Source organism: Brienomyrus brachyistius, unplaced genomic scaffold (genome assembly GCF_023856365.1).
Source record: "Brienomyrus brachyistius isolate T26 unplaced genomic scaffold, BBRACH_0.4 scaffold69, whole genome shotgun sequence".
Lineage (NCBI taxonomy): Eukaryota > Metazoa > Chordata > Actinopteri > Osteoglossiformes > Mormyridae > Brienomyrus > Brienomyrus brachyistius.
In genome coordinates, this window is record NW_026042344.1 from 871,761 (window position 1) to 892,415 (window position 20,655).

Genomic DNA, 20,655 nt, shown 5'->3' on the forward strand with positions numbered 1-20,655 from the left:
TGTACTTTGACTTAGAATAAATGACACAATTTAACATTAGAACATGTGCAAATTAAGAGTAACACAATAAAAACTAGTAATAACTTCTTCTGTTTTCTAAAGCATTACTGATATCTAGTTGGATGGCTAGATGAACACCGCTTCAGTTCCCAAACTTCTCCCCAGCGGCACCTCAGCCGTTCCATGATTTTGTTAAATTTCACCAACAGCTCAATTAAATAATTAATTATACTGGTTTAAAAAGTCAGTGACAGATTGACTAGCTGTACTGTATGAGGTGTGCTAGTGGCCAAGTCAAAAAATACATGGCTGCACTGGATGGTCGTTACAAATACTAGGATGATTTTAGCAGAGGTTCTGAAATGGCTAAGCTGACACACTTTGACAGGCATAATGTAGCTGAAGTTCAGCCTGTAGCTGAAGACCCTGCCCCACTGCAGAAGTTCAAGGGAATTCTGCTTTTCCTTCTCCATCACTTCCTGGATGGCCTCTTTCGAAGACCTCTTCATGCACACCCTAGCCAGATGCACTGAGAGGCTTGGCTGTGTCTTCTTGCACACGGGGCAGAGCAGGAAATGCCTGCTCGAAGCACTGGGGATAAAATAAAATTAAAAAAAGTCATAAATAAAGATTAGATTTGATTCATTACTTTTAGTTGAATAAAGAAACAGTCCAGTCATCATCAACACTGTTCGTTTCACAGTGGTTTGGATAAATAACATTTGCATATCCTGATGGCTCCTAGACTGAGTAAAGTACATAATCACAGCTATTGAAACATGTTAACTAATTACTTACATTTATATTAAAATAAAATTTAATTAATTAAATTAAACTTAAGCTGCTTCAAAATATTATTTTAGGTTTGTAATGTACATAATCATAGCTATTGAAACATGTTGACTAATTACTTACATTTATATTAAAATAAAATTTAATTAATTAAATTAAACTTAAGTTGCTTCAAAATATTGTTTTAGTTTTGTAATGGATGCAATTTAAGTTTTAACAATAGCAGTCAGTGGTCAGAGACTTTTGCACAGTGTCAGTAAAGTAGAACAAGTTTATCCACAATTTCTACAGATTCTAATGAAATGAACAGTCCATTATTGGGATGGCTGAGGTCCTTCACGATCTTCTTGGCCTTGGTCCAGCACCGCCTGCTGTAGATTGAGTGCAGGTCAGGGAGCTCGGTGCAGATGGTGCGCTCAGCTGATCGCACAACCCTCTGTAGAGCTCGTCTGTCCTGCATGGTGCTGTTCCCGAACCAGGTTTCCTCCCAGAGTACGTGCAGATCAGTTGCATTGGGGAGTCCATACTGTGATGCTGAGTGAGTGTAGTAGGAGTTTGAGAGATGAAACTCCTGATGATTTACTCCCTCGGCTAACTAACCAGAACAGGATCATACCAATACCAAAATTATAAGTTTATAAATGTTTTTCACTACCCTGATTCATTCAGTTATTTCTGTTTGTTAATTCCACCCCCCAAGCAAATACATAAACAAACAAACAAACAAATATTGAGGGGGGATGTGTCAGAGGTGATAGAATCAGTGGATGAATCTAAAAAAAAAAGTCATGATTTTTTTCTCTCCAAAACATAATGCACAAAAGTTAGGTAAGACATTGACATGTTATGACAGTAGCATGATGCAGAGGAACAAACAGAAGGAAATATCAAACTAAACCTGAGTCAACTAGGACTAATTACACTAAATTAAGTGGAACACACAAAATACCTAAAACCACTTAATAAACAAACAACAAATATTGCATTAGATAAACTATACTGATGCCTGAGAGAAGTTGTTGTGCAAGCTGCAGCAAGTACGTAAGGCACAGGTGCAGAGACACTACATATAGTGCAAACTAATTTAAAAGTATACAGTACACACAATGATTCCTGAAAAATCAAAATACCGTGGAATACTAATGAAATACTTATCAGGATGATGATGATGATGATGATGATGATGATGATAGAAATAATAAAGAATTAGTTTAAGGTATTATGCAATTGACATGTACAATTAAAAAAGAAATTGCACCAGACATTTCCTGTGGCAAAGAAGGGTTGCTTTGTGGCATGTCGCCGACAGGATGTCATGGGCAGGAGGGTAGGCAGGCAGGGCAGCACAGGCAGAAGGGCTGGCGGGCAGCCAGAACTGTTTTGCCACTGCAGTTTGTTTTACAGTTTCATCTGCATTTGTTTCCCCAAGGTATAACAGCAGCTAATTTATGAACATGCTGCTTTTCAGAAAAGAAGTTTAATTTCCAGGAGCATGACCAGTGCACACATTTAGTGTTGACGGTTCTTTGTAAAATGGATGTCCTGTACTTTTATTGATCTGTCCGTCCGTCCATCCATCCATCCATCCATCCATTTTCTAACTACTTCTGATGAAGTTCCGGGTTATGGCGAATTGAACGTCTGACTCCGGTCAGCTGAGCAAAGTTGGTAACCTTGGTATTGTGTGTAGGAGATTCGGTATAACTATAATTTCGTTCTCCATTTACATGCCGGAAGTGTCTTTAAGTGTTATGTAGTTTTGCCTGAAACGCAAAAATAAAAGAAAGCAATTAGAGCTAACCAGTTGCTGCTGTAGTGATTGAAGAACTTTTGTCGGAAGTTGGATTCGAACCCACGCCTTACTTCGGAGAACAGAATACACCTTACTTCGGAAGGCTGTTTACGTTGAGTCGGGCGAATGAGACCACTCGGCCATGGGGCAGTTTCCAGTTAAGGCTGGCTCGCTGCGAAGAGTGGGTGAGTCCTAGTGTGCGTTAGAGCGGGGGTAGCGATTTCAGTCAGAAATTTCAGGGTAATAGCGGCGAAAAAAATGGATCATATTGCCAATGTTGCTCAGAATCGCAGTAGCCTTCCGATGGTATGCGGTGCGTTGCGGTAGATTACTGTGACAAGAAAGCAAACTTTCATTATTACCATTCTGTTTATATTAAATTACGATCTTCCATATTAATCAAGGGATTGTAAAACTGAGAATATTTCAGCTCCAGTAGTTTATATTAAAGTTGCCCGAGTCACAACATGGTCTTTAAATGGCAAAGACAGACATAAATCAAATGTATATGAGCAGCAACATAACTTAGCATCCGGACCCCCCGCGACCCAATAGGATAAGCGGTTTGGAAAATGGATGGATGGATGGAAATGTGATGTGGTGGCGAAGTCGTGCAGAAGTTTTACAACTGCACTATCGATTTATCACTTTATTTAGAAATATAAATTCAGTTCTTATCATTTTTAAAAGTTACTTTCTTTCACATTTGAATTTCAAGGTGTCCCTCACAGTGACACTGAAGGGCGGGGCTACGGGGGGCGGAGGTGGGGGACGCGGTCAGAATGGTATGAAACACTTTGGCTCCTCAAATTTCACCATCCTATGATTCTGCTGCGCGTCCTCGTGACCCAATTTTAATAGTTTTATTAATATATTTTTTTTAAATTTGCGAATACAAAAAATGTCGTCTTTACTGCAAAAAGTCATCCCTTATGTGTAATGTAATGCTTTTTTTTTACCACTAGATGTCGACATAGACCGTGGAAAGCCGGTCAAAGTAAGTGCGACACTTAGCGGCAATTACAATATTTATTGTTAAATCAATGTAAAAAAAAATTAAATGTAATGACTTGTACTTTTTTATGAATTTGGATCTCTTTAGAGCAAACATATTCAAATGGTTTGCTTTTATAACGCTCCAAGTAACTGCGCAAGCCCCTCAAAGTGCTTTATGCCTCTCGCTTCCCATTCATTTCAATGGGCTTTCCCGACATTTGGGTAATTGTTTATTCCAAAGCCTCGAAAACACTCTGAACTGCAATTTGTCATGCAAAATGCATAATTTGTTGTATAAAATATGCTGACTTCTAAAAAACAATTTATTAAAAGAAAATAAAAAGGGCATGCCATTATATATTTGGTTGCTTTTTGCCACCGTTTGACCGTTTTCTGCTCAGTAACTGTGCCTGGTCCTTCCCTGCTGTAAAGCTATTTTTAGTACCTCTTGCTAGCTCACCATTTGGTCACTGACAAAAGATAAAAGAAGCCGACCACCCAGACAGGCAGGCGCCCAGAGTAATTACTGCCATAAAGCTATCACGTGTACGGGGAATGCAAAGAACGAAACTAAATGGATACAAACACCCCAGCCCATTTCAAAACAAAAACATTTCGCTGCTATTTTGCAACATTCTGGATATTTCAGAGCACAATGTTTACCTTCTATGTAAAGAGCTAAATCCCAGATGAAAAGCAAAGTCGCAAAATATTCCTGCATGAGCGCCGAAACCCCCTCCCCCGTTGTTCCCCCCAGTTCAGGAGTGGACGCTTCTGCTCAGAAGCTGCAAGGCTTTTGGCACAGCGTTTGGGGAAGCTCAGGGAAAGCAGCAGTCGAGCCCAGAGGACCCCCCCGCGGGAGTGAATGCGTCTTTTCCGGTGCTACATTGCTTTTGCACGGTGAGAGCGTTTGGAAAGGCCCAGCTCGGCGAAAGCGGCAGCCGATCTCTTTACGGACCCGCCCCCGCTGGAGTGAGAGAGTCTTCCACGGTGCTGCAAGGGTTTTGCACGGTGCTAGCGTTTGGAGAGGCCCAGCTCGGCGAAATACTAGGTAAGTTGAATCCTAGGTCCTTAGGACTCTGAGCGTATTCACAGTGGGCTGTCTTTTCGGAGCCTGCTTTTTATTACAAGTTTAGCTGTTTATTACTAGCTATCATTCTTTCATACCTTTAGCCCCATCCCTTCTGCATTGCCATAGCGCTTTGGTTTCATATCTGATTAGTATTTAGTTGTTTTTTTTCATGGTAGTTGAATGCAGGCTCCGCTCCTAATCCCATTAAATTTGAATACTGGGTCATTAGGACCCAAAGAGAATCACGGGCGCCATTTTGATGACGTAAACTTTTTTTTTTTTTCGCCATTTTGGTATCCTGCCGTCCTGAGATATGCCCCGAAACACACAAAGTCAGCGCGCTGCAACTGAATCCCAACATGTTTAAAAAAAATGCTTCTAAACCGCAAATTAAACTGGGTGACGAGGACCCTGTAAGGTGCCAAAGGAGAGGAGACCTGCACATGTAAAGTCACTCTACCTCTGCTTCCAGCGAGACAAGAGCTCCAGATTCTGTTGAAGATTTCATCTTTTGTTGAACAACTTCTCAAGAATGGCTTCCAAGTTGTAAGTTATGATCAATTTATTATTTCATTTGAATCTGTAGAAATTGTGGATAAACTTGTTCTACTTTACTGACACTGTGCAAAAGTCTCTGACCACTGACTGCTATTGTTAAAACTTAAATTGCATCAATTACAAAACTAAAACAATATTTTGAAGCAACTTAAGTTTAATTTAATTAATTAAATTAATTAAAGGCGATTGGCTCAGCTGAGCAGTGCATCAGACAAGCCTCCAACATCCAGTCTCTGTTGAACAGGGTTGTGAAAGCAGATGTAGGTTTTCAGGATATATTTAATCTTTGTGATCACATTGCTGAAACTCAAGATGGCATTGGCAACCATCGCTTCAATTTAATTTCACTTGTCTTGCTTTCACAAGTTGAGAGAAGACCATGTGGCAAAAGTACATACTCTCCAACTACAGACCAGCAGTTTGAGGAAGAAACTGTGTAAAATAGTACTGTTATAAGGATACTAAATACTAGACACAGAGCCTCTGTCTTCCCACCCCCACGTCACAGGAAAGACACAGCTTCTGTACTGACACCAGTATATATTGCAGTTCATTGGCTATAGTTCTTGACAAATATATACAAGATGCCTGTGTGTATAGACCTGCCCTGTCTATAGTTATTTTTCCAAAAAGGAGGTAACTGGATGTTCATCTTTCATATTACCGTAAATGTAAAAAAAATAAAGTATTTTCCTTGTCTGGAAAATGTATTGTGTACAGTTCATTGTCTATAGTTCTCTACAAGTCTATACAAATGCCCGTTGCTTTGGATAAAGGCGTCTGCTAAATGCTTAAATGCAGTAACGGTCCTAGCTGATGAGGCGCCCTAGGCGAGCATCAGCGCCGGCACCCCCCCCCCCCCAGGTGTAGGGAAACTATAGCGGAACTAATGTTGCGTTTGGGTTTAGGTCTGGTCAGTTTTGCTGGTAACATTTTCGTTTTGCTCAGTTATAAGTGCAGCATTTGTTATGCGGCTGAGAAAGTGTTTTAAGTTATAACGTCAATATTCATGGATATTGGAGTTATTGTATGAGCTGCAGTCATAAGTTAATGGCGTGAGCAAGCTGTAGCCTATTTAGGTTTGTGTTTGGTTATTTTTAGGAAAATGCCTGTGTTTTTACTGATTCATTTTTTGATGTATGTGCTTTATTTTATCTAGTTCTCACGGCATGCTCGACCGGATAGATATGTGAATAAATGCCCGTGATCAGAGATCAACTTGTGTTCGTTATTGAGGGAGGTTACAAGGGGGGCGGCTCATAGGAAAGTTACGTATCATCATCATCATCATTATTATTATTATTACTTAATAGGCTTTGCTAAGCAGGTAAATTCATGTGGGCTTGTTTTCATATTAAGACGCATTAATACCAACTAGCTTTAAGAATAGTGGAATGTTACACTTTTTTCTTCCTCCGTTTGTGGCACCCCCTGGATGAATGGCGCCCTTAGCATTTGCCTATATTGCCAATGCCACGGGCCGGCCTGCATAAATGCATGAGTGGTAACGCAATGGGGCTTATCATGGAGATTACCAGGGTCTTTCAGCTAACATTGCTGGCCTTTTTTGTTGTGTTTTGTATTTGCATTGTTCTGCATGTAGTAGGAGAGTAGTGTATGTTTATTTCGAATGGAAGAATGAAAAAATACCTATATGTGCATTACATTTTGAACATAAAAGTAGGCTGTGTTAAGAAAACCCGCTTCTCTGTCGATTTACTCGTGGCTCGGTCGTAAATACATGTCTGACATTTATAATGAACCAAGACAATAAAAATCGCTTCTCAAATTTGCCCATTTATGGTTCTTTATTTCTGAATGCCAGCTTGTCCCTGATAGACGTTCATTCATTTAAAAGGAGCTCTACCCCGTCCCAAGATGGCGGCTCTGTTGACGCATTCGCTCCCATAGACGGCTGTATTCAACGCGACAACCAGTGCTGCTGCCTTCTGCAGGTTGGCGAAGATGCGAAGGGAAACCGAGCATCAGATGAAGGTCCACTTGTTCTACCAGCAGCTCCTGAGGTATGGTGCTACTGTAGAGTAGCTGTTAGCCATCCATCACTCTCCATGTGCTCATCTACATCTCCATCCACTTCAGCGAATCTGTGTGGGGGCCACTGGACCTGCTCAGTCTGGTGGCAGCAAGCGTCTCGAACCCATCTGACACAATCTTCTGGAAGGCAGCCCTCTTGTTGCCAAGTGATCATGAAAGAGATGCCAGTGTTGCTAACCAGTAAGTGGGGGAACTGGGTGTCGTTCGGGGAGGGATTGGGTGTTAGTTGGGTTTAGAGGTCCTGGAGCTTACATTTGTGCCCCCCTCCCATCTCTGATGCAGGATTTTGACAGAATGGCTGGAGTCCAAATTCGGTAACTCGGAGAAGCAAGAACACAGGGAGATGGTCCCCAACGGACACATGCAAACCTTGAGCATCAGCAGCGGCCTGCGGAGCGTGGGGGAGCGCATGCACACAGTGCACGTGTGTGTGAAGGTGTGGCAGATAGGGGGGAACTTGCCGATGAATATCGACAGGCTTCATGCCCCTGTGTTGCATGTTCTGTCATTAATGTTAGTCTAGCATAGCTTAACATAGCCTAGCATAGTCTGGCACTATGTGATATTAGCAGGTCCTGTGGTAACACAGATGTTTGCGAAGGGTGCAAGTGCAGGAAGTGAGGCCATGTTTCTCACTGTGGGTCAGGTGGCCCGCGGGCCCCTCAGCGAGGAAGGCCAGTTGGCATTGGAGAAGCGGAAGGGGCTGATGGGCATGGGCGCCCTGCTGATGCTGCTGCCCTCGGCAGTCAGTCCCGGGGCTGATGAGGAAGACGGGGACATCTTCCTGTTATCCGCCCTGCTGCAACTCCGGCAGATCCAGCAGGCTAATGCCTGGCCACAGGCCCTTCCTCTGGTGGTGGTGGTCCCAGGGCAGGCTGGGCACAGGGCCAGCGATGAACGGCTAGAGGAAGGTGTGACACTAACCGTGTCTATGACAACAGGTGTCGCGTGGGATTCGCTTACTTTACTTATAGCATTTCTCTTGAGGCTATGTTTACGTATGCAGAGCTAATACAGTTGGTTTGTTCCTCCTGTCTGACCATCGGTTTCCTTTCCCTGTAAGACCTGATGCTTCAGACACTCATTGAGGAAGGTTTGATTTCAGAGTACATGTTCGTCCATATCCCCGAGACCACGAACGAACCCCAAGGATCCGAGCAGGTGAGTGTGCATGTTGTCGCTGGCCTCGGTAAGATTGAACCATCCCATTGACCATCACCCCCGTCTCCCCGCAGATCCGCCATGCCGTCAGGTGGCTCGCTGCCCGCTCCACGGCACCAGCCCGGCTCGTCTCGCAGACGTTGGTGCAGGTTGTGGAGGCCGGGCTCTGCCGCGAGTTTGCTGGTAGGCTTCACCGTGATCGGAGGGACCGTGACATGGCGGGACTGCCCTCCCAGGGCCCTGCACCCGTCATCGGCCTCTACAACACTGTCCTGGCTTTCTTGGCTGGCCTTGTGTCGTCCCCGAGTCTGGCTGGCCTCTCCTGGCCCGTGGCAGAGTTCTCGGTGCCAGGGGGTGGTGACTGCCTACCACATCTGCTCTGGAACTCGGCTGAGCACCTGGAGTGGCTCCAGGGGGCAGTCCTGAGCCTGCGGCTGCCCGACTGGCCGCTGCCAGCCGTGGGGGGTATGTCCATGCCTCAGATTCGGAATTCGGACTTCTTGCTAAGTGGCTGCTTCTTAGTCTGTTTCCTTATATTTCTGCTGCTGCCACCGCTCCCCCCACCCAGCTCCTTGGAGCCAGCTGGTTGCCTCCATCTTCCAGTACGTATCTCAAATCCCATGGTCCCGCCACAGCCAGCCACTCCTTATGTCCCAGTTGGAGAACCTTTTGGAGAGGCTGCGTCAGGACTGTGTGGGCCGAGGTGGGGGGCCGGACAAGGAGCCCACTTTCTGGGAGGTGCCCTGGGACGAAATTGTCATGCTCTGTGTAGAGCACCAACTCCGGGACTGGAACCCTCCTGGGTGCCCCGTGAGTGAAGGTGAGGAGGGTGGGGTGGGTCTGACGTTTGGGGGGGCCTACTGGGGATGCCATGCAGGTGTGAACCTATCCCACCATCTTCAGATGTCATCAGTGACGACGGAGAAATCTCGGTGTATTTCCTGAGCGATGGGCTGCAGGGCTTCATACCGCCGTCCTGCTGGGTGGATGCCGTAAAGCAGACGCACAGGGACAAGCAGCAGGGGAAGGCAGGGTAAGAGCCAGCCAGCCATGTAAATCTAACACATTCCAGATAGACTGTTAACAGTGACCTGCAGATTTAATGAATATTATTTACTATTAAATGGAAGAAGAGGGAAAGCCATCAGCTTCCAGTCTTGCTCATATCCCCAAGAGTGGTGTACAATACTGGCTTCTTATCCAAAGTCTCTGCCATTGCAGGTGTCACCAGAGCATGTGGCCTCATCCTCGACTGGCCAGGCCACGTCTTCAACAGAAGCTGTTTCACAGCATGGTTGAGGACCCTGAGTCCGGATCCGGTGTTGCCCCTGTTTTGGATGCTGCCTCCAGCCCCCAGGACCTCCTGGCTCGCATTGAGGAGGAGAAAGAACAGAGCCGCAGGTCTGACAGAGAACAGACATGCTACACACGTGTACTCTCTCATGTGAGTTGTGGCATAAACATTGAGCCATTTCCTGTTTGACTTGGATCTGCAGGTTCGAGGACCAGCTGCGTACCTGGCTTGACGTCGAGTCCCTGGGCCCTTCCTCTTCCTCCTCACCACTTTTCTTGCCTTCTTCGTTACTGTCTGTACCGGAGATCGTAGTGCCCTCCCCAAAGATGGCTGCCCCACCTGCACTTGCCCTGGTATTGACCCTGTGCCTACACAGGTGCTCACATTTTAAGACCCCAAGTACCCTGTGCTCATCAGTTGAGACTGTTTCTGTGCCCATTTTTGTAGCAGAAGGAGCGCAGTGTCCGCAGTGACCAGGCCAGGGGAGCTGCCAGTTTGTATATTTCCGCAGATGTGACACAGGCGCGGATATAATCTCCCAGGCCGAAGGACGCCGAAATCTACCGCGCTGTAAGAACTCTGTTTCGACTTTTGAAGGCCGTATTTTTGGGCTTTTTACACAATGAATCCGTCTGGGCTTTTCGGCAGAACACAAGGCGGAGCGTTTCAGTCTCCGCGCGCCCCGACCTCGGGGCTCTTTTCCTTCGGCCAGCAGAACGCCCCTTTCGTGCAGCCGCCTGCCCTCGGCCAGGGCACCGGCCAGACCTCGCTCTTCAGTACATCGTCTGCCTTCGGCCAGACCGGATCCCTTTTCGGGCAGCCTGGCGGGACGGCGTCTGGACAGGCCCCGACCTTCGGCATGCCCGGTTCTGGGAGTCAGACCCCGTCGTTTGTACAGAGCGACACCAGGTTCGGCCCGCCGCCCTCCTTCGGGCAGCCGGCCGGGGTCGGTCAGAGCTCTGTCTTTAACCAGAACTCGGCTTTTCCCCAGACCTCTGCCTTCGGACAGACCGGCGGATTTGCTCAGCACACACCCGGCTTCGGCGGCTCTAACGCTATCTCCGCCTCCTCTGTTCCCCCCTCCTCGGGGTCTAGTCAACCACTGAGATTCGGACAGTTGTCCACAGGGTCTTCTTCGGTATTCTCCCCTGGAAGCGTTCAGGGCCGCGGATTTAGCACCTCAGAGTTCAGCTTCAAGCCGTCAGACGCAGCTGTGTTCAAACCTATTTATAGCGCCAGTCCTGAACCGGCTGTGTCCCAGGCTGTGTCCGAGTCTTTTGGTTCCAGCCCATCCAGCACCACCGCTACCAGTATGGACAGCAGTGGGCCTGCTCCTGCTGCCTCTGAGTTCCTTTCTGGAGCATTAGGTTTTAGCTTCTCACAGCCCATCGCAGTGTCCAGCAGCATCCTCCCCACCAAAGATGCACATCCCAGCACCACCCAGGAGTTCAGCTTCTCGAAACCAGCAGCACCCTCCGTTGGTGCTGGCAGTGGCCTGGGTGGGGGGACCTCCCAGGCCGCCTCTGTCTCCAGGTACTCTGCCTCTAGCCTCCATGAGCCCCGGCCACTGTTTGGTGCTGTCAGCTTTGGTCCGCTAAAACCCAAGACTGACGCTGGGGTTGTGTCTGGTGAGGTCCGTGGGGGGGGGCGGTGAGGGGGAGAATGCAGGGGAGGCAGCGGCTAAGGGTACCAAGCGGAAGGAGGAGATGGTGGAGCATTTATCAGAGGAGCCCCAAGTTGGTGCTGACTCCGCCTCCAGGCACCCTCCCAAGAGGCCCCTGGTCCGGGGCCGGGGGCCTGTCAGCAGCATCTTTCGCAGTGCCTTGACCAGCATCCTGAAGACACCGGCCCTACAGACCCGGCGAGAGCCGAAGAGGAGTGAGGAGCCACAGCCAGACTGGGGGGAGGCGGAGCACCAGGGTTCGATGGCACCGACCACCAGCCACTCACCCTCAACGCCGCCAAGGTCACAGGCCCCAACCCGGGAGGTCCTTGAGAGGGCGGAGGAGTTGGGTGAGTACTCCCAGGAAGAAGCACATTGGGTTCGAAGCCAAGTATAGTCTGAAAAACTGAACTCTGTGACACTTGCCACAGATCCCGAAACTGAGGCAGCATCAACAGTGAGACGTGCCCGCCGCCTGGACAGCACAGACAGCCTGGGGGGGATGTCACCCTCCGAAGCCATGGTGCTCCAATGCAAGAACATTCCAGCCAGTCTTAACAGCAAGGACATCCTGGGGGAACATTTCCGCCAGTTCGGACGTGTGCAGCGGATCTTCTGCAGGCCCCAGAAGAACCTGGCCATAGTGCACTTCCACGACCATGTGAGCAATGGCTTTGCACACCTTTGGGGGGGGGGCTTGGTCGCTGTACTCATTAGGCTGTGCTCTCGTCCATGATCTCCCGGGCTTTCCTCACTGACTTTTGGTATCTTTCAGGCTTCTGCTGCCAAAGCCAAGAAGAAGGGCAAACTGCTGCGCAGGCATTAGCTCACCATCTTCTGGCAGAGGAAGAAGCAGAGTGAGTGACTATTACGGTGCTCTCTATCTGTGCATCGAGCCAAGGCCAGGGCGGGGTCTTTGTGACTCGTTGCAGCCTTTCATTCCCATGTCAGCTGTTTCGATGAACTGGTTCTGTGTGTCTCTTAGGTCCAGGAGAGAAGGGCCAAAGGCCTCCAGATGACCCTGATCCTCAGAGCCAGGCAGGAGGCTTTGAGTCAGCCCCTGTCTGCAAAGCCCTCTCCAAATCCACCTCCGGCTGGTCCTCCAGCTCATCCCTATCCAGAGGGTAATCTTGTCTTTAAATCATTCTCTTACCGTAAGAGTAAATAACTCAATTTTACAATAAGATGGCCGGGTCTTTATTAAATTAAGTTAGGGAAGAAAATCACCTTTTTGAAACCCAATGCAAGTTCTTTAAAAAAAAAAAAAAAAATCTGGATCACTCTGGTTTTTTATTATGTATACATTTTGTTAGTTTTTTTTCCAAGCAGCTTGAGTTATGTTAGGTCATCTGGTAATGAAACTCTTTACCTCAGGCTCGGATTCGTGACATTAAAGTCAAACTGAGTTCTTTGGCTGCTATGCCCCCTACTGGCCAGGTGTTCAAAGGAGCCCAGGTTTTGCCAGCTTTTAGAAGCTCTTCAGCCTTTGGTCTGTCCCTCTCAGGTCACCAGCCAAGAAACCCCTGGCGACAAAGGCCCTGCAGTTTGAGAGTGAGCCGCAGATGGAGCCCAGCCCAGACGGCCTCGAATCCGAACATCTAGCCAGCAGCCTCCCCTCTCCCCTCTTCCACCTGATTGGCCAGGTAGCTGAAACCGCAGAGGAGAAGTATCGTCTGCTAGAGCAGCGGGACAAGATCCTGCGACAGGGTAGGTCCCCCTAGGGTCACGTTGCTGAGCCACCCCCCCCTCCCACCCCAAAGTGAATCGCCAGCTGACACGGTCTCCTCTGGCACAGCTCGGCCCAAGAGGACCGACCTGGATCTGTCCAAGGTGTTTGTGGGTACGTGTCCTGACATGTGTCCGGAGAAGGAGCGTTACATGAGGGAGACCCGGAACCAACTGAGCTCTTTTGAGGTCATCCCCAACACGGAGAAGGTATCACCACCCCTGCCCCTCTTTCCTAATGCTTCCCCCTCCCCGCCATGAATTGACAGACCACAGGCTGCAAATCACCCTCTGCACCCCACGCAGGTGGACCACACTGCTGCCATTAAGGAGTACAGCAGGTCCTCTGCTGACCAGGAGGAGCCCCTCCCCCATGAACTGCGGCCCCTTACTGTGCTGAACATGACCATGAACTACCTGGTTACCCAGGTCATGGACCAGGGTGAGGACAACTACCGTGACTGGTATGACTTTGTGTGGAACCGCACACGAGGTATCCGGAAGGTGAGCAACATTAGTCCGTGTCTCATTATTCCTGTGCCCTGCGGGCCTCGCCCTGATCCTTTTTCTGGGCCATCTGCAGGATATCACTCAGCAGCACCTGTGCGACCCGCTTACGGTGTCCCTTATTGAAAAGTGCGCCCGCTTCCACATCCACTGCGCACACCACCTGTGCCAGGAGCCCATGATGTCCTTTGATGCTAAGATCAACAATGAAAACCTGACCAAATGCCTGCAGAGCCTCAAGGAGATGTACCAGGACCTGGCCAGCAAGAACATCTACTGCCCTCATGAGGCAGAGTTTCGGCAGTACAGCGTGCTCCTGAAGCTCAATGATGGAGACATCCTCCGGTGGGTGGCTGGCCGGCAGTCGGTGTCCCGTGTCACCGTGGCACCTCTCCAGCTGACATTTCATTCCCTCCCTACCTGCAGGGAGGTGCAGCAATTCCGGGCGGAGCTCCGAAACTCTCCGGAGGTGAAGTTTGCCGTCCAGGCCTTTGCCGCTGTCAACAGCAACAACTTCGTGAGGTTCTTCAAGCTGGTCAAGGTGGCCTCGTATCTGGCTGGTTGCATCTTGCACCGCTACTTCGACCAGGTGGGGGAGCCGTTGCTCCGCTCCCTACATCCTCATCAGCCCCAATACCTCACTTACCTGGACCGCTCTGGTGCCCCCTACAGGTGCGCCGTGAGGCTCTGCGGGCCCTGAATGTGGCCTACAGCTCCCGTGGTTCCACCACATTCCCGGTCGAAGACCTGGTCCGGATGCTCATGTTCCAGAATGCCGGCGAGGCTTCGGACCTCGCGCTGCAGTATGGGCTCGCGGTCGATGCAGGGTAAGGCTGGGCTGTGCTTCGTTGTCCCTTTTGTGTTGGGGGCAGGGTGGCTTATCTCTGATGGGGGTGCTAATCTATGATGGGTGGTATATTTTATTGAAGCTCTGCCCTCCCCCTAGCATGGTGGAGCTAAGCCGGACAGCGTACCAGGAGCCTGAGATCCAGCCACGTCCAAAGCGCTCTGTGGCCATCGCAAGGAAGCGGGAGGTGCTGGTGGGCCAAGTGGTCAACGGCGCGCCACTGCCCAACCCACCCCAACACACACCCGTCAACAGCTTTGACAGCCGCAACAAGTACCGTGGGGATGGGCAGCCAGCGGAGGCAGGCAGTGTGCCCAGGGCTGGTGCGTCTGCACTCCACCTTCCGCTAACTGTTACGCTTCGTCCACCTTCTGGCCTCTGATTGTAATTTTGTCATTTTTCCTGCCCACGCTGTAGCAGCCTCCCCTCAGAGGCCCCCCATTGAGCTGGATGCGCGGGCCCTCCAGCACCGATCCAAGATGCCGAGCGACCCAGCGGAGTCAGCTGGCCTCCCTGGTAGAGAGGAGAGTGGAGCACTTGGGGCATCTCCGTCGGAGGCACCACCAGTCGCCCCACCTACGCCTCCCCCACCGGAGCCCGTTTACACAGAGCAGGTGATAGATTGCTCATTGCTGCGTGTCAACCCAGTAGCAGTGTGTTGGTATTGCCATAGTAATGACAAATAACCCCCCCCCCCCTTGCAGGACATCGCCACGGAGGTAGAGGCCATGCTGGAGGAGGTAGTGCAGGCCGAGGTGGCTGACGTGGCTGCCACCGAAGCCGAGTACATCTCTGCTGCACTCAGGTAGGAGCGTGAGCCAGATAGGGAGCAGTGGCCTCTAGAGGGTTGTCACACTCAACCAACACCAGTTTGGTGATGTGGATGGGTTGTTGCAGCATGTGCAACGGCCAGGTGGAGGCAGTGCTGAGTGAGGTGGTGGAGCAGATGCTGCGGGAGGTTTCTGCTGCCGAGATCCAGGCAGAGAGGGAGCATATCGCTGAGGAGAAGCGCAGGATGGAGGAAGCCAGGTAGGCCTCACCTGTCTGGGCTGGGGAGGAGGGGTGGGTGCATTTTGAGGGGATGTGCCATCTGATGGGCCTGTCTCTGTCAGGAGAAAGCAGGAACACGAGGAGCTCCTGGCCCGGCTCAGCAAGACACTGTGTGCCGAGATCACACAGGAGGTGCTGCGCGACTGCATCGTGGAGACTGCCTCAACAGAGATCAGGTACTGGTGAGCCAAGGGGGATCAGAGGTCATAGAGAGTGTTCAGATAACTGTATATAGGCTGAACGCATGCCCCTTCGTGCCAGGCGTGCCCAAGAAGAGCAGGCAGAATGTGTGGCTCGCAGCTCACAAGACGTGTGTGAGGTACTGCTGGAGGAGACGCTGTGTGGTGAGCTCACCCTGCTGGCCCAAGACGTCCTGGAAGCAGAGCTTCTGAGTATACGCAGGTTCATCAAAAGGTAAGGGGCAGTGGTAAGGGGACCAGATATTTTGCCCACATGCTCGCCGACAACCGGGCTTCACCCTGTGCATGTGTTGCAGGTGGCGTGATGTGGTGGCCGTGCGCAGGCAGCTGAAGCGACAGATGCGTGATTTTCCTGCTGCCCCTGGCTGTGTGGACCCCCGCTTCAGGCTGCAGGCCTTGGCCCCCAGTGCCCCCCCCTCACCCTGCCTGGACAGGCTGGCCCGGGGCGTGGTCAACCTGGGGCACGCTGGGGACCTCTCTGTTTCCTGCACCAGGTACATCTCTCTCACAGCATAATAATGCTGACCTAATATTCATAATAGAGGTGCACCGATCCCACTTTTTCAGTGCCAATATAATCCTGATACCTGAACATAAGGTATTGGCTGATTATGAGTATGATCCAGTACCAAAGCTCTTTTTTTTTTTTTTCCAAGCTAGTAAATACAAATGGAAAAGAAGTTTTAATTAGCCCACAAGAAACATACATAAGATACTGTTCCACCTCTTTTGTGCATCTTGTATTGAGCATTTTTGAGACATTTTGCAGTTGTTTGAATATCTTCACAAGTACACCCAAGTGGCATGCGTCACTTTTCACTGTGATAGCAGCACCTCGTGTATCAAGCTATAGCGAGTGCGCAAAACAGCCCAAGCTGGCTTCCAAATCCATCGCTTTTTTTCATATTACTTGCATTGCCTTAATTGAGTGCACTATTAGTGGGATTTTCCACTGAATGTTACTTTGTTTTTACAAAGATCGCAAATCGCTGTGCTACTGGTTGTTTCAAGCATAAAATTCTTCCAGGTTTTAGACATGTTAGTTTGCTTCGCAAGCATGCAAGTTGCATTTGCTACCATCACCTGATCCTTCCACTACAAAGGACATGCACATGACGTCATAGCAGGGGAAGTCACTGCACTCACACACACTGAGTGTCAAAAAACCGAGGAAGCGTTAACGTTCAGCTTGAATGCCACAAAAAATAAAAAAGGGGGGAAAGCTGTTGTGCGATTTGATTGTACCACTCAGTATAAGAAGAAATAGACTGGCAATAACTAAATAATTATTGAACATGGATCGGTCACATGTGGCCGATGTCCGATCCGTCTGATTAGGTATCTTGAATATTGGATCGGGGCACCTCTGCTGAATTAGACAGTACTTCCCAAAATGACTTCCGTCCTGTCCGTTTATTTTGCTGGCCATTGATTTGCTGTAGTGTTAAGTGTACCGATGCTGACACTCTGCTGCCTTCTGCAGGTTGGCGAAGATGCGAAGGGAAACCGAGCATCAGATGAAGGTTCACTTGTTCTACCAGCAGCTCCTGAGGTATGGTGCTACTGTAGAGTAGCTGTTAGCCATCCATCACTCTCCATGTGCTCATCTACATCTCCATCCACTTCAGCGAATCTGTGTGGGGGCCACTGGACCTGCTCAGTCTGGTGGCAGCAAGCGTCTCGAACCCATCTGACACAATCTTCTGGAAGGCAGCCCTCTTGTTGCCAAGTGATCATGAAAGAGATGCCAGTGTTGCTAACCAGTAAGTGGGGGAACTGGGTGTCGTTCGGGGAGGGATTGGGTGTTAGTTGGGTTTAGAGGTCCTGGAGCTTACATTTGTGCCCCCCTCCCATCTCTGATGCAGGATTTTGACAGAATGGCTGGAGTCCAAATTCGGTAACTCGGAGAAGCAAGAACACAGGGAGATGGTCCCCAACGGACACATGCAAACCTTGAGCATCAGCAGCGGCCTGCGGAGCGTGGGGGAGCGCATGCACACAGTGCACGTGTGTGTGAAGGTGTGGCAGATAGGGGGGAACTTGCCGATGAATATCGACAGGCTTCATGCCCCTGTGTTGCATGTTCTGTCATTAATGTTAGTCTAGCATAGCTTAACATAGCCTAGCATAGTCTGGCACTATGTGATATTAGCAGGTCCTGTGGTAACACAGATGTTTGCGAAGGGTGCAAGTGCAGGAAGTGAGGCCATGTTTCTCACTGTGGGTCAGGTGGCCCGCGGGCCCCTCAGCGAGGAAGGCCAGTTGGCATTGGAGAAGCGGAAGGGGCTGATGGGCATGGGCGCCCTGCTGATGCTGCTGCCCTCGGCAGTCAGTCCCGGGGCTGATGAGGAAGACGGGGACATCTTCCTGTTATCCGCCCTGCTGCAGCTCCGGCAGATCCAGCAGGCTAATGCCTGGCCACAGGCCCTTCCTCTGGTGGTGGTGGTCCCAGGGCAGGCTGGGCACAGGGCCAGCGATGAACAGCTAGAGGAAGGTGTGACACTAACCGTGTCTATGACAACAGGTGTCGCGTGGGATTCGCTTACTTTACTTATAGCATTTCTCTTGAGGCTATGTTTACGTATGCAGAGCTAATACAGTTGGTTTGTTCCTCCTGTCTGACCATCGGTTTCCTTTCCCTGTAAGACCTGATGCTTCAGACACTCATTGAGGAAGGTTTGATTTCAGAGTACATGTTCGTCCATATCCCCGAGACCACGAACGAACCCCAAGGATCCGAGCAGGTGAGTGTGCATGTTGTCGCTGGCCTCGGTAAGATTGAACCATCCCATTGACCATCACCCCCGTCTCCCCGCAGATCCGCCATGCCGTCAGGTGGCTCGCTGCCCGCTCCACGGCACCAGCCCGGCTCGTCTCGCAGACGTTGGTGCAGGTTGTGGAGGCCGGGCTCTGCCGCGAGTTTGCTGGTAGGCTTCACCGTGATCGGAGGGACCGTGACATGGCGGGACTGCCCTCCCAGGGCCCTGCACCCGTCATCGGCCTCTACAACACTGTCCTGGCTTTCTTGGCTGGCCTTGTGTCGTCCCCGAGTCTGGCTGGCCTCTCCTGGCCCGTGGCAGAGTTCTCGGTGCCAGGGGGTGGTGACTGCCTACCACATCTGCTCTGGAACTCGGCTGAGCACCTGGAGTGGCTCCAGGGGGCAGTCCTGAGCCTGCGGCTGCCCGACTGGCCGCTGCCAGCCGTGGGGGGTATGTCCATGCCTCAGATTCGGAATTCGGACTTCTTGCTAAGTGGCTGCTTCTTAGTCTGTTTCCTTAAATTTCTGCTGCTGCCACCGCTCCCCCCACCCAGCTCCTTGGAGCCAGCTGGTTGCCTCCATCTTCCAGTACGTATCTCAAATCCCATGGTCCCGCCACAGCCAGCCACTCCTTATGTCCCAGTTGGAGAACCTTTTGGAGAGGCTGCGTCAGGACTGTGTGGGCCGAGGTGGGGGGCCGGACAAGGAGCCCACTTTCTGGGAGGTGCCCTGGGACGAAATTGTCATGCTCTGTGTAGAGCACCAACTCCGGGACTGGAACCCTCCTGGGTGCCCCGTGAGTGAAGGTGAGGGGGGTGGGGTGGGTCTGACGTTTGGGGGGGCCTACTGGGGATGCCATGCAGGTGTGAACCTATCCCACCATCTTCAGATGTCATCAGTGACGACGGAGAAATCTCGGTGTATTTCCTGAGCGATGGGCTGCAGGGCTTCATACCGCCGTCCTGCTGGGTGGATGCCGTAAAGCAGACGCACAGGGACAAGCAGCAGGGGAAGGCAGGGTAAGAGCCAGCCAGCCATGTAAATCTAACACATTCCAGATAGACTGTTAACAGTGACCTGCAGATTTAATGAATATTATTTACTATTAAATGGAAGAAGAGGGAAAGCCATCAGCTTCCAGTCTTGCTCATATCCCCAAGAGTGGTGTACAATACTGGCTTCTTATCCAAAGTCTCTGCCATTGCAGGTGTCACCAGAGCATGTGGCCTCATCCTCGACTGGCCAGGCCACGTCTTCAACAGAAGCTGTTTCACAGCATGGTTGAGGACCCTGAGTCCGGATCCGGTGTTGCCCCTGTTTTGGATGCTGCCTCCAGCCCCCAGGACCTCCTGGCTCGCATTGAGGAGGAGAAAGAACAGAGCCGCAGGTCTGACAGAGAACAGACATGCTACACACGTGTACTCTCTCATGTGAGTTGTGGCATAAACATTGAGCCATTTCCTGTTTGACTTGGATCTGCAGGTTCGAGGACCAGCTGCGTACCTGGCTTGACGTCGAGTCCCTGGGCCCTTCCTCTTCCTCCTCACCACTTTTCTTGCCTTCTTCGTTACTGTCTGTACCGGAGATCGTAGTGCCCTCCCCAAAGATGGCTGCCCCACCTGCACTTGCCCTGGTATTGACCCTGTGCCTACACAGTTGCTCACATTTTAAGACCCCAAGTACCCTGTGCTCATCAGTTGAGACTGTTTCTGTGCCCATTTTTGTAGCAGAAGGAGCGCAGTGTCCGCAGTGACCAGGCCAGGGGAGCTGCCAGTTTGTATATTTCCGCAGATGTGACACAGGCGCGGATATAATCTCCCAGGCCGGAGGACGCCGAAATCTACCGCGCTGTAAGAACTCTGTTTCGACTTTTGAAGGCCGTATTTTTGGGCTTTTTACACAATGAATCCGTCTGGGCTTTTCGGCAGAACACAAGGCGGAGCGTTTCAGTCTCCGCGCGCCCCGACCTCGGGGCTCTTTTCCTTCGGCCAGCAGAACGCCCCTTTCGTGCAGCCGCCTGCCCTCGGCCAGGGCACCGGCCAGACCTCGCTCTTCAGTACATCGTCTGCCTTCGGCCAGACCGGATCCCTTTTCGGGCAGCCTGGCGGGACGGCGTCTGGACAGGCCCCGACCTTCGGCATGCCCGGTTCTGGGAGTCAGACCCCGTCGTTTGTACAGAGCGACA

At 50.5% G+C, this 20,655-nt stretch overlaps 3 protein-coding genes across 3 annotated transcripts; all 3 read left to right on the top strand.

Moving 5' to 3' along the window:
* The first annotated feature begins 7,161 nt into the window (after positions 1-7,161).
* Positions 7,162-10,271, top strand: LOC125725668 (germinal-center associated nuclear protein-like). The gene is made up of 11 exons (XM_049002541.1): positions 7,162-7,234; positions 7,311-7,445; positions 7,548-7,701; positions 7,912-8,176; positions 8,329-8,426; positions 8,501-8,891; positions 8,995-9,246; positions 9,330-9,459; positions 9,648-9,827; positions 9,923-10,073; positions 10,168-10,271. The coding sequence occupies exons 1-11, from the start codon at positions 7,176-7,178 to the stop codon at positions 10,252-10,254; spliced, it is 1,902 nt and encodes a 633-aa protein (XP_048858498.1). The 5' UTR covers positions 7,162-7,175; the 3' UTR covers positions 10,255-10,271.
* Positions 10,272-11,405: 1,134 nt separating this feature from the next.
* LOC125725679 (germinal-center associated nuclear protein-like) lies at positions 11,406-13,025 on the top strand. The gene is made up of 5 exons (XM_049002552.1): positions 11,406-11,733; positions 11,815-12,044; positions 12,159-12,240; positions 12,369-12,507; positions 12,888-13,025. The coding sequence occupies exons 1-3, from the start codon at positions 11,427-11,429 to the stop codon at positions 12,207-12,209; spliced, it is 588 nt and encodes a 195-aa protein (XP_048858509.1). The 5' UTR covers positions 11,406-11,426; the 3' UTR covers positions 12,210-12,240; positions 12,369-12,507; positions 12,888-13,025.
* Positions 13,026-13,739: 714 nt separating this feature from the next.
* Positions 13,740-20,322, top strand: LOC125725665 (germinal-center associated nuclear protein-like). Its single transcript, XM_049002533.1, has 21 exons — positions 13,740-13,960; positions 14,042-14,204; positions 14,288-14,442; positions 14,562-14,785; positions 14,880-15,076; positions 15,167-15,267; positions 15,360-15,491; positions 15,575-15,688; positions 15,774-15,926; positions 16,009-16,206; positions 17,196-17,264; positions 17,341-17,475; positions 17,578-17,731; positions 17,942-18,206; positions 18,359-18,456; positions 18,531-18,921; positions 19,025-19,276; positions 19,360-19,489; positions 19,678-19,857; positions 19,953-20,103; positions 20,198-20,322. The coding sequence occupies exons 1-21, from the start codon at positions 13,794-13,796 to the stop codon at positions 20,282-20,284; spliced, it is 3,516 nt and encodes a 1,171-aa protein (XP_048858490.1). The 5' UTR covers positions 13,740-13,793; the 3' UTR covers positions 20,285-20,322.
* Positions 20,323-20,655: the final 333 nt, after the last annotated feature.

Excerpts from the sequence above, each read along its gene's own strand:
- LOC125725679 (XM_049002552.1), top strand. The coding sequence starts at position 11,427 with ATGGTGGAGCATTTATCAGAGGAGCCCCAAGTTGGTGCTGACTCCGCC. Across the intron at positions 11,734-11,814 it reads TGAGAGGGCGGAGGAGTTGG|ATCCCGAAACTGAGGCAGCA; the intron begins GTGAGTACTCCC and ends CACTTGCCACAG. Across the intron at positions 12,045-12,158 it reads TAGTGCACTTCCACGACCAT|GCTTCTGCTGCCAAAGCCAA; the intron begins GTGAGCAATGGC and ends GGTATCTTTCAG.
- LOC125725665 (XM_049002533.1), top strand. The coding sequence starts at position 13,794 with ATGATGTCCTTTGATGCTAAGATCAACAATGAAAACCTGACCAAATGC. Across the intron at positions 15,492-15,574 it reads CGCAGGATGGAGGAAGCCAG|GAGAAAGCAGGAACACGAGG; the intron begins GTAGGCCTCACC and ends TGTCTCTGTCAG. Across the intron at positions 20,104-20,197 it reads CCCCACCTGCACTTGCCCTG|CAGAAGGAGCGCAGTGTCCG; the intron begins GTATTGACCCTG and ends CCATTTTTGTAG.
- LOC125725668 (XM_049002541.1), top strand. The coding sequence starts at position 7,176 with ATGCGAAGGGAAACCGAGCATCAGATGAAGGTCCACTTGTTCTACCAG. Across the intron at positions 8,177-8,328 it reads CGATGAACGGCTAGAGGAAG|ACCTGATGCTTCAGACACTC; the intron begins GTGTGACACTAA and ends TTTCCCTGTAAG. Across the intron at positions 9,247-9,329 it reads TGGGTGCCCCGTGAGTGAAG|ATGTCATCAGTGACGACGGA; the intron begins GTGAGGAGGGTG and ends CACCATCTTCAG.